At 40.1% G+C, this 12,101-nt stretch overlaps 2 protein-coding genes across 6 annotated transcripts in view; both read left to right on the top strand.

Annotated features, from left to right (window-relative positions):
- Window positions 1–1,861, top strand: part of inpp5kb (inositol polyphosphate-5-phosphatase Kb) — a 10,564-nt gene extending 8,703 nt beyond the window's left edge. The window contains exon 14 of the mRNA XM_046040525.1: window positions 563–1,861. Within this exon, the coding sequence (XP_045896481.1) occupies window positions 563–631 (69 nt within the window). The 3' untranslated portion in view covers window positions 632–1,861. The remainder of the gene's footprint in view (window positions 1–562) is intronic.
- Window positions 1,862–2,946: 1,085 nt separating this feature from the next.
- nle1 (notchless homolog 1 (Drosophila)) lies at window positions 2,947–10,562 on the top strand. Of its 5 annotated transcripts, none has more exons than XM_046040956.1 (13): window positions 2,947–3,085; window positions 3,648–3,818; window positions 4,249–4,469; window positions 4,593–4,672; window positions 4,776–4,852; window positions 4,943–5,040; window positions 7,732–7,924; window positions 8,037–8,172; window positions 8,300–8,346; window positions 8,433–8,635; window positions 9,248–9,407; window positions 9,543–9,613; window positions 9,714–10,562. In XM_046040956.1, the coding sequence occupies exons 2-13, from the start codon at window positions 3,681–3,683 to the stop codon at window positions 9,724–9,726; spliced, it is 1,437 nt and encodes a 478-aa protein (XP_045896912.1). In that variant the 5' UTR covers window positions 2,947–3,085; window positions 3,648–3,680; the 3' UTR covers window positions 9,727–10,562. The 5 variants fall into 5 exon arrangements, with proteins under 5 accessions (XP_045896912.1, XP_045896915.1, XP_045896911.1 ...); XM_046040959.1 differs by having other exon boundaries at window positions 2,960–3,085; window positions 3,657–3,818; XM_046040955.1 differs by having other exon boundaries at window positions 2,966–3,085; window positions 3,643–3,818.
- Window positions 10,563–12,101: the final 1,539 nt, after the last annotated feature.

Genomic DNA, 12,101 nt, shown 5'->3' on the forward strand with positions numbered 1-12,101 from the left:
CCGACAGTTGATCTTTTCTCTCCAAGTTGCTTTCCGATTCTCTTGTAGCCCATCCCAGCCTTGTGCAGATCAACAATCTTGTCCCTGATGTCCGTAGAAAGCTCTTTGGTCTTGCCCATGGTGGTGATGTTGGATGCTGGTTGTTTGGGTGTTGACAGGTGTCTTTTATACAGGTAACGAGGTGAGGCAGGTGTATTTGATGTAGATAATTGGTTGGGATTGGGGCTGTGTCTTAAAGAAAGACTAACTGGCTTGTAGGAGCCAGAATACTTGCTGTTTGGTAGGGGGTCATATACTTGTTTTTCCTCATCAGATGGTTATCAATTTTTATAAATTCATATGATGTGATTTTCTGGAATTTTCTTTGGGATTCTGTCTTTCACTGTTAGAATGTACATATGATTAAAATTGTAGATTGTTGCATTCTTTGTAAGTGGGCAAACCTGCAAAATCAGCAAGGGGTCAAATACTTTTTCCCCCCACTGTACAGTTATTGAATTTACGTATTTCCGACAAAGGCAACAAAACTGGGCTGAGATCCCATCTTTGTTTGATCTTGCAGATCCTGGAGTCGAAGCGTGCTGTCATGGAAGGCCTTGTTCCTGAGAACATCAATGGGCTCAACAAATAAGCATAAATTCAATGCAGTGCCAAGTCTTATTTCTCTCCCCTGGACATTCATACAGTATTGATTCAGACTTTCAATTGCCTAAGATCAATTCCATCCTCTTCTAGATAAGATGAATCAGTTGTTAAAAAATGGCCGCCACACTGTGCCATCACATGGACTGGAAACTGCAAATTATTGTGTCCAACTTTGCCTCTAAGGAGTTCACTTGAAGTCAGATTCACTCTGGCTGGCATAGTTTCTCTACAAAAAAGGTTTAGTGCTGTAATGAGCAGCCATCCATCTTATCCACAGGCATTTTTTTGGCCTGTTTCGTTTCTGAAAGTAGTGGATGTACACTGCTGGTCAAAACAGTCCTTGGTCAAGTTGAATTTGAAATATATTTAATGTGTTTTGGTTTGGTCTACATAAGTGCCAGTGCAGAGGGCTGTACAATAAGTGTAGATCTGCCAATCATCAGAAACTGTTGTATAGAAATTTCTATGTTGATGCAGGCTGTAATACGTTATCTACACTGTCTTAATGCGGAAAGATGCATATTGGTAATTGAGTTTTTTAATGTATTGCTATGATTATTTGCACCAGTCATTTATCCCAAGTGTGGAATGGCAAAGATGGGAGAAAGATTTAAAATATAATGTACACATGAATTCCTCCAAGAATGTGGACTTCTACAGTCACATATTTCTTTATAACAAATATGTTGAGATCTATATGCGATAATCTAAATGTAATGTGTATGGCGACAGACTTTAAGGTAATGAACAGAATCATGACAAGATTGTATTTTCAATTCACATGGATTTAAAGATTTTCATTAATTATGTATCTATCTTGCTGCAAACGTCTTATCTGTAGTCATAGAAATGCAATCCAGAATACGTTTTATGTTCCAATCCAAAAATGATGATTGTTGTTATAGAAGTGTCAAACCTTCTGTGTGCGTGCGTGTGTCATAGTGAAATTGTGTATAAATGTTGATTGACTGATTGATGGAGTGATTAAGTGAACAATGTCACAGCAACAGAACAAAATCAGTTTGTAGGATGTGTATTGTGCATTATTTGTTTTATTGTGGTAATGAAATAATGTATAATAAGTACAAGTTGTTGGTTAGGGAAGTGCTGGAAAATGCCTTTCAAGTTAATCCCTGGCCACAGTGACTTCTTTTTAAAAATTGCAAGCAGGACTTCTGTTTTCCTCTTGATGAAAATGTCTTAAACCCCAACTAAATTTTTGTGGCCTAATTAAAATGTAAGCAACTGACTGTGAAATTTCATTGACATATAAAGAGTATTTAATTTGATTGCTTTCATAAAAATGATACAATATCTTTTCAGGTTTAATGATTAATGAGTGGGATAATAATGAGTAAATTAAATTACTACATGTATATGTTTTCAAAGCTCATGAATAACAACACTTTCACTAAACTTTTTCCTGCAGGTAATGGGTAGATATGGTTTATCAAAGACAAAAAGAAAGTAATACAGTACATAAAATAAGCACTGCAGAAATGTCAGGTTGGACCACTGTGTTTGGCTGAAAATGACAACAGAAATAAATACATTTGCCGATTTTACATATCTCCGCAGTTCAAACAACTGCCAGTTGTTAATCCAGACTGTTGTTGCTGCTGCTACACTTGCTACTGAAAAGTTGTTAACAGTTAAACGAAAATATATAAGTTTTTTATGGCAAGTGATAGGCAGGTATAAATTTATGGTAGGGCTAGGCGATAGGCCTATTGCCAGAAAGCTATCACGAGGCACGACAAATAATTACATACAATTCGATATCACTTGACTATGACGATAAATGTCAAATCATTGCTTCTTTACAGTTTTGCTCCTGAGTGAAAGTTGAAGAAGTCAGATGGTTAATTGTGATTTTAAACTATTCTTTATGGTCAGAACATGACAAACAGTGGATCACTGAAGTAGAACATTCAAAACAATTATGATAAAATCTTTTTTCAACAAATATGAGTAAAATTAAGTAAAATCTTTTTTCAGTACCTTTTCCTCAACTAAATAAATATCTTATTAAAAATGTGCTAATTCGTTCGTGATTCAAATGAATTACATCAAACATTTATTTATTGTCCAGCCCCACTATGGTGTGTGTGTGTGTGTGTGTGTGTGTGTGTGTCTGCATGTTCTTTTATTTATTTAGAATGTATTATTATTATTATTATTATTATTATTATTATTATTGAACACAAGTGTATGTCATTTCTAAGACTGCGCAACAGAACTTTCAGAAATATAATAAAAGTGGAGATGAGCAGAGTAACACGGCGATCTAACTAAGGAAACAAAATACCACATTATTCTCCCATAATTCATTGCGCGAATCCGTTCGCTGACAACTCCGGCTACTTGGAGCATCTTTCCTTTAAAGGCTCTTCGGCAATACACACGTGGGGCGTTTCAACACAACGCTGCCTCGCTAAAGGTACAGTTTTAGCAAATGTATTTGTTAAGCTAATGTCATATAAGAAAGGAGACAGTTGTGTAAACAAGTGACTGTTATTTTTCTGTCCTGCGATCGCCGATAAACAGGAATTATGTGTCTGAAATGCTGGCTAACAGCAGGCTAGCGGAGTTAGCTTTATTGGTTGACATCACAGACTGTGGTTGACATTGGCTAGCTAAAAGTAAATCGCTAAACAGTTCCATTGCAGGTGGCACGATATGGTCTAAATCTTTACAATAACAATATTAAGCATTGCTCTACAATGTGTTGCTCCCTGTCCTGTTTTCTAAACCAACTTTAGTGAGTTAATGGACATTTTTCTGGTAAATTGACGTTGGTTTAGCTTGCTAACTTATAATGTTGTCTTGTTAAGGAATGGATGGGTTCTTCAAGCTAAAATAAGTTGGACCTCCATTTAGCTCTCCCAAACACTTAGAGGAAACTAAACAATAACAGTTGCCTGTAGATTTTTCTGACGTTATTTAAAGTACCTAAGTAAGTGTAAGTGATTATTCCTCCATCTATGTAACGTTAAGTAAAGTATTCTTAGGTTTGGATCTAAACCAAAGAGAGGATGACGAGTGAGGACGTGGAGCGGCTGTTGATCCAGTTTCAGGACGAGGACGGGGAGGTTCTGGGTTCCCCTTTTGATGTGCCTCTGGACATCACAGCAGACAAGCTGCAGCTCGTCTGCAATGCACTGCTACAGAAGGTAACATGCTGGCTTATATAACATAAATATTGAGTTTAAGTTGTGACTAGGCTGTACACATCTGCATTTAAGACATTTCAGTCTTGTAAGTACAGCCAGGTTTTGTCCTCATCTACAGTATGTATTTCTTTTCAAATGACAATGTGAGTGTAAAGGATAGCATTCATGAACGGTGAATGAAATATTACTTTAAGGATACCACAATGGCGGTATCACTTACTGTAAGTAACAACATTTAAGTTACCAAATGCAGATATTTCAGTATTCCCTTACACATGAATATCCTACACAGAGACCATCTCTCAAACACCTCACAGCTGATACATTGGTTTCAGTTTGAACCCTTCTCAGACACAGTTATTAAAGTTATATTAAGCTGAAATTTAAAATCCAGTGACTGTTTCTTCTTTTCTGCTGTTGTCCTCTGTAGGAGGAGCCAGTGCCACTGGCGTTTTTTGTGCATGGAGAGGCTGAGGTGGTGTCCAGTCTGGGGTTGTGTGTGAAGGCTCTTGGTGTTGAAACAGAGCAAGTTCTGCCAGTGGTGTACCAGCCTCAGGCTGTGTTCAGGGTCCGAGCTGTGGCCCGCTGCACCAGCACACTACAGGGACACACAGAGGCCGTCATCTCGACTGCTTTCAGCCCCACTGGCAAGTGAGTAACTTATACAGAATGCACAGCTGCCAGCTGCTCCTAATGATATAACAATATGCACAAATAATATTCTGAAGGCAGATTTAGACATCATTTTAATTAAATTGCCGTTGGTTGTTTCAGATATCTGGCCAGCGGTTCAGGTGATACAACAGTGCGTTTTTGGGACTTGACAACTGAGACCCCTCACCACACAGCCCGAGGTATAAAGCCACTTCTATAGGGCAGTATGATCTGCTAAACATCAAGACACAAGTGATTGATTTTATGGTTTTAGACACCATTAAGCATTCTGTTTTATCTCAGGACACACACATTGGGTACTGAGCATTGCCTGGTCACCTGATGGCAAGAAGCTGGCTTCAGGATGCAAGAACAGTCAGGTGAGCTTACAACACTCACCTCTCATCTGTAGTTTTAAGCAGTATCCCTTGAACATGATGTATTTATTTTTTGTGGTGCTGTTTCTCTAGATCTGTCTGTGGGATCCAGTGACGGGTAACCAGATGGGGAAGACTTTGACCGGACACACCAAGTGGATCACTTGGCTCTCCTGGGAACCTCTCCATCTGTGAGCACTCAATTCAAAACAAATTCACCGTGGTTTACAATCGTGAAAAGCATCGGCTGCGGTCTTGGGCACATTTGTCGTTGTTGCAAGTTTATCACCACAAGCTTGGCTTTCAGATAGGGTAGTGTTCCGAGGACAATGGGGGGCGGGACACTGGAAGCAATATTTTGAAAAGGGGGGTGCTGAGCTGCTTTTGGGGGGAATTTGTTAGTTGGAAATTCTAAAGCATGTTTACACCAAAGATTCACACCAATACAAGTTCAAACTTTAAACTACTTGCAAAAAACTCTGGTCTGCAACATTAAAACCTGCCAGTTTAGTCCACTGCGACTGGGTGAGACGGTGTAATTTTTTTTCTCCATCAGCTACTTGTGGTGCAGCTCTGTGCTGCCTTCATGGGAACGGGAAATCAGAGTATCATCTGTAAAATTTTACCCACATGGCGTTTACTGTGTAAACTCTGGAAAATTGAGGCTCTCTTTCTTGGTATTACCGTGGAAAAGTGTTTATTTCTCTGAGGAATACACCGTGAACGTCTCGTTATCGCAGTGGTTACATATTTACAAGAGGGATTTTCCACTGTCTGACCTACCCTGAAAGCAACTTTGCTGAGACACCAGCAAGTAATGTGGACCCATCTGGCGCTGTGAGTTGCAGACAGTTTGTGCCAAAGCGGACATATACAGTACTTTCCGTAGGCTATAAAAAATATAACGTTAAAAACTGAAGCCCTTGCTCTGTTGGGGATTGTAAGCGGCACTTTATCAGAGGTGCTGAACTTGTGTGTGGAGTCAGAGATTTCTGCTCGATCACAGGTTTCGGTTAGTTTCATTTTCCCCGGGCATGAGCACCTCCTCGTTTCATCCAGTTCTGTGTCTGTTAGACGGTCAAGGGGATACTTCCGGCGAATCAGTTATGTAATGCAGTAGTCTATAGGGCATGTTGTAAAATATTATGAATTCTCTTTAAATAGGCTAATGACGTTAGTCTCCTAATATTACTACTTTTTTTTTCTTGTCAGAGAACACATACGTGGGAGAGATTCTGAATGTGCAGAAAGTTTTGAACATTAGCAGATAAGTTACAGTGTTTCCCATACGTTCATTTATTTGTGGCGGCCCGTCACAATAACAACGCTGACTGCCACATATTGATTTTCGATTTTTTTTTTTCTTTTTTTTTTTTTTACTAGGCTTATTTAAAATCGTAGTTGATTGCAGAGCTGAGGCAGCAGTGTTCGCGCAGAACATTCTCTCTCTTGCTCACCCGTGTCCATGTCCCAGAGATCCAGCTTAAAAAAGTTATTTTCAAGCATGTAAGGAGCCTAGCTGATAAGAGAGATAAGTTAATGTTAGAATACAGCTGGGTTTTTGAGGCTAGCATTCTGTGGGAAACACTTATTAAAACAAGTTATTAACAGATGAACAGTCCAGTCAATAACTGAATTAAAACGAATTAATTTATCACTGAGTTGAAAAGGGGCCACAAACACATTTAAATAGGTTACTTCCCCCCCCAATAGACACAAAGAGGAGATAAGACTTAATCATGTGTGTTGACTTAGCAGGGATGATATTAAATAAGTTGATCTACAGGAGAAACATATTTAAAAGCAATAAAGAATGCCTGAGAGTCTCACTACATTATATTCTATTATAATTATATATATTGAATTGTCACCTGCCACCTGAATTTTGTGTTTCCCTTTATATAACAAGACATTTCCACCATAAATTGATGCAGAAATTTGCACCAGAATGCAGGAAGTGTTTAATGCTCAAAATCTTCTGAGGGAGGACCCCAATACCCCCCACGTGCCCGATCCAAGAAAACAGTCTGTGGCTTCAGACACAGTTTCTGGTGTTTTTCCATGTTTTAATAACAATAGTAACAACAACAATAAAAAAGAAATATTCAGGGCAAATAACCTACATCTTTTTTGATGGGGGGGGTGGTAAGGGACCTGGATAATGGATAGGGGGGTGCTGGCCCAGAAAAGGATGAGAACCACTGAGTTAGGGTTTGGTTCTTTTAAAGCCGTAAAGGAAAAAGCACTTGTGGATATCTTTCAATTCAGTTCTTCAGGATTTATTGATCCAAAGTTATCAAAACAATTTTCTGTGGTTGACTTTCAAAAAACTTCAAAATCTTAATATTCCTTTTCCTCAACTCACAGTGGCAACTAAACTATTTCACTCCTCCTCTCTCATTGAAATACAAAAAAACCTCCCAAGCTGTGGTCCTTCCGCTGATGATATGCATGTGGATGACCTAATTAGGATGAGGAGCATTCTGATACAACTTTCCAATATGTTTTATATAACAGTTATTTCAAACAATCACATAGATGACCTAATAATAATAATACCAATCAACTATTATGGCTTCAACGGGTGGCATCCTACGCAAGGTATTGAATTAAGTACTCCAGTGGTATTGGTATCACTTTAAGGGTACTGGTTTTGGTACTGGAATTGTACTTTTTTAAACAATACCCACCCCTGCAAGTACTGTAGTGGATGCTGATTTGTCTTAGAATGTGGACAGAAAAGCCATTGTAAGAAATGCTGAATGAGAAATTGCAAGGAGTTACAAAGGCTAGTGGAATAGAGACCAACCAGAGACCAAGACTTTAGCTCTCTGTAGTGTATACTTTATTTTGAATTGGGAAACTCCTTCTCTGCCTTTCAGGAACCCAGAGTGTCGGTACTTGGCCAGTAGCTCTAAGGATGGCTCAATACGTATTTGGGACACTGTGTTAGGACGCTGTGAGAAGATCCTGACTGGTCACACTCAATCAGTCACCTGTGTGAAGTGGGGAGGAGATGGACTCCTCTACTCTTCTTCCCAGGACAGAACGGTCAAAGTCTGGAGAGCCAAAGATGTAAGTGTGTGTGGCTGAGACACACATTCAATTGTTACCACGGACAGAATGAGTTGAATGAGACTTCTGTGTGTCAAAGTGAGACTAAATGTGCGTGTATTTGTGGGTATAGGGTGTCCAGTGCAGGACTCTGCAGGGTCATGCCCACTGGGTGAACACCCTGGCTCTCAGCACAGACTACGTCCTGCGCACTGGAGCTTTTGAACCTGCAACTGCCACTGTCAACCCCCAGGACCTCACTGGATCACGTAAGGATTGTGTAACTTTCTTTTGGGATACAGTGCTAGTGAAAACATTTGCTTCTCTGGCGTTGTATCTGGCTTAGATGTTTGCAAGAGGATTTTTTTTATGTATCAATCATTTTGTACCCCCTAGTGGAAGAGCTGAAGGAAAAAGCTTTGCAGAGATATAATAAAGTTAGGGTAAGTACTGTTTGTTGTCTGTACTGATCTTTTCTAGTCCGTATGTCCTTTGTATCAGTACCCTCACTCCTGTTCTTGTGGTGCAGGGTCCAGCTCCAGAGCGCTTGGTATCCGGCTCAGATGATTTCACCTTGTTCCTATGGAACCCTGCAGAAGACAAGAAGCCACTGGCCAGGATGACGGGCCACAGCGCTCTGGTCAATGAAGTGCTCTTCTCCCCAGACACCCGGCTCCTTGCCTCCGCCTCATTTGATAAGTCCATAAAAATCTGGGATGGACGCACTGGGAAGTAAGAAGATCTCTAAACCACTAAGAGCAGCAAAGCTTGTCTTGTGGAGTGGATTATAAATGAATCTGTGTGTAATACTGCAGCTGTCCAGGTGACGTTGCTGTAGGCCTTAAATTTGCAAGTGTGGCCCTTTTTTATTTATTTATTTATTTATTTTGAGTTTCGACAACTCTGAATAGTACTCACTGCCACCGTTGGTTAGGGTTTGTTAAGGTTAGGGTCCGGTTAGGATTAGCCATTCAGAGGCAGAGTAGGGAGCAGGACTCGACGCAATGCTGGTGTCCATCAAATGGCAGTCGTCAAGGGTTAGGGGTAGGGTTAGGGCCAGTTGTGGAAACTCTGGCATGAAAAAGTAAACCCCCCCCCCCCTCTCTCTCTCTCTCACACACACACAAATATTGGGCCTACAGAACCATCACCTGGACAACTACAGTATTTGGGTTAGGGTAAGTGTTCAGGTTAGGCACATAGTTGTGATGGTATAGATTAAGTTAAGGGGCTGGGGAATTTTTTCAGCGAGATTACCCCACTGGGATAGAGGAACGTGTGTGTGTGTGTGTGTGTGTCACACCGTGTAATTGTGTCTCTGCCTGCTTGTCCACTCGCCCAAAGGTATTTAACGTCCCTGCGTGGCCACGTGGCATCTGTGTATCAAGTGGCGTGGTCGGCAGACAGCAGGCTGCTGGTCAGTGGCAGCAGCGACAGCACGCTTAAAGTTTGGGACATCAAGACTGGAAAGCTTAACATGGACCTACCTGGCCACGCTGATGAGGTGAAGGAAGGAAAAATGTGAAGCTTCCTGATAGTTGTGTTGATTTTATTTATTTATTTTATTTTTTTGGTCTGATTGCCTGTGTGTGTGTGTGTGTGTGTGTGTGTGTGTGTGTGTGTGTGTGTGTGTGTGTAGGTTTATGCAGTGGACTGGAGTCCCGATGGCCAAAGAGTGGCCAGTGGCGGTAAAGACAAATGTCTCCGAATGTGAGTGCAATGCCAAAAAGCCATCCTATCTTTTTATCAGTTAGTTAAAGTTAAATACCAGTGTTTCCTCAAACCTAACCCTTTGGCATTGTGTTTCCAGATGGAGAAGATAGCCACACCTCTGTTCCCTTCCTAATTTGGCAGAAGATTTCACATTTACTGCTTACAAGAAGCCTGCCAGCTGGAGCAAGGGTGGCTAGACTGTAGCTAACCCCCCATTCAGCTTTATTACACTGTCAGCAATGGCATTATGTCATGGAAATCTAGGTCCAGTCATCATACAAACCTAAACCTCTCTAGGTTTGAAACCGATGTGGGATTCTTAACTATAAAGGTTTATAATCGTAGAATGTACAGTGTAAAATGTATGTTAGTGGCGGCATCTCAAATTTGAACATGAAATAGCTGCCATTCATGTACATATTGTTTTGTACACATCCGGGGCCCTGACATGTAAAGAACTTGACTTTTAAAGTTAAATCCTGATTATAACGCCACACCCATTTACAGAAACCACAAACAGTTATGCATTTAAAAATAAATACACAACCTAATGCTTGAATTTCTCAACACAGAATATATTCTAAAATGAGATGAAAAGTCTATAAGAATTTAACCAGCACATAAGGTGGTTAACTTGTTTCTCAGCAGCTTGTCCCCTACTTCACCTTAAGCCTCGCTAGACGGACTATATTGCATGTGACAGGTGGACTGGCGGGGCAACAGGTGGGAACGCTAATACCTTCCTCTGTGATGTTAATAGCAACGGCGCTCACCCTGCTCCTTCAACCTTTAATCATCTCTGTCCTGCAATCAACAAAGCCTCAGGCCCGCTGATTTTTCCCACTGAGGAAAAAGCAGGCTCACCATTCCAGCTGAAATAACCAGTTTTATTTTCTGTATGAGTCTGGCTGTGAATATTTAATAACAATAAATATTTACATCCCAACTTTTACCTTGTAGCTTACGTTACCTGATGAAGCAGCTTTAAGTCAAGTGTTTATGTAGTTGAAGATCAGTTGACAACGTGGCTTATTAATATTGATTTGAAGGCCTAACCCTAACGCTTGAGCTAGGGTTAGGGTGTGACTATGCATCTATCCCACTTCCAGCAACTCTTACTCCTTGTCCCTGTACAGATAAATGTTTCACAGGTTTTTAATTTGTCATACATCATTGAGAACTTCATGTTAAATGCTGCCAGTAACAGGTCTCTATTTGCATCCAGAACAGATACATACAGGTATGATAAGATTTAGAGTTTTGTATGGCAACTCTAAACTGTTCACTGATGTCACTTTAAACAGCAATCTTTGTATGTCACTGGACATTTGCTGCAGCTAAAAATTTACTCAGATGCAATTACTGTCAAGGTGAGGGACAAGATAAACGTTCTCTTGCTGTCCCCCTTACAGGTGTCATTTCAGTGAGCCATTAAAGCTGTATATAAAAATATAAACTGTGTTTTTGCTTTACCAAGAAAACGGGGAAGAAATAAAGGCAGTCACTTGTTATGAAGCTGAGTTGGCTCCTCCATATATCACACGTGCCCTATAGTATTACATCTGAGTAAATTACAGTTGATTTAAGTTAACAGATGTCTGAACAAATTTCCAGAGTCATACATATCGGGTTTATTAATCACAATTTATTGAAACCAGTGAAAGCAGGTTATGTTTAAATGTTTATTCAAGTGGTTTCCTCATCATGTAGATTTTACTTGGAGCACTGATGTTTTATAACAATATCACTTATGATGTCATACCAACACATTTCAGCTTTTCCTCAACACAAATTAATCATTCAGTCTGCAGGACCTTCTGAAAGTGAATGAGCGCACCAAATCCGATATGCTGTACAGTGAGGTATGCATGCTGTTTATGAAAAGCTGCAAAACATTAACACTTTAAGAGTCCATATAGTAAAAATGTGCCTTGACTGAATGAAAACAAAATGACAGACAAAGATTAAGCAATATGCTGCCGCTCTTGGTTTAATGTGTAATAAAGATTTGCTCCTATCAGGGATAAAACATTAGAAAGTCAACTTAAATAGTTTGGCAAAAAGGAGTAAAAGGCTTCTGTGCAAGGCTGTGTGGTGCAACTAGATCGATCAAAACCTGGGCCTCGCTGAAACACTAGTCACTTGTTACGTTATCGAGCCTCTGACATATCTACTGTCCCCGTGATGTCGTTCAACGTGTGTAAACACTTTACTGGAGAAGAATGAGTGCATTCAAACATGGCTAAAACGATTTCATCAGTCTGCGTACAAAAAGCTTATGAAGCAGGTTGGCTGGAGACGACAAAGAATATTCAAGTGGAAATATCTGACACGAGGACAGTGTTGGATGACTGAATCAATAAGCACGCAAGAAAATCACTGAAGGCTCAAGCGCATTGAAGTCATATGGCTTACATAGTTGGACATGTTGAATAGAAGTGAAATCACTTTTGTATTTTAGACTGCACACAAGCACCATCTTGGA

This window comes from Micropterus dolomieu, linkage group LG23, assembly GCF_021292245.1.
Source record: "Micropterus dolomieu isolate WLL.071019.BEF.003 ecotype Adirondacks linkage group LG23, ASM2129224v1, whole genome shotgun sequence".
Lineage (NCBI taxonomy): Eukaryota > Metazoa > Chordata > Actinopteri > Centrarchiformes > Centrarchidae > Micropterus > Micropterus dolomieu.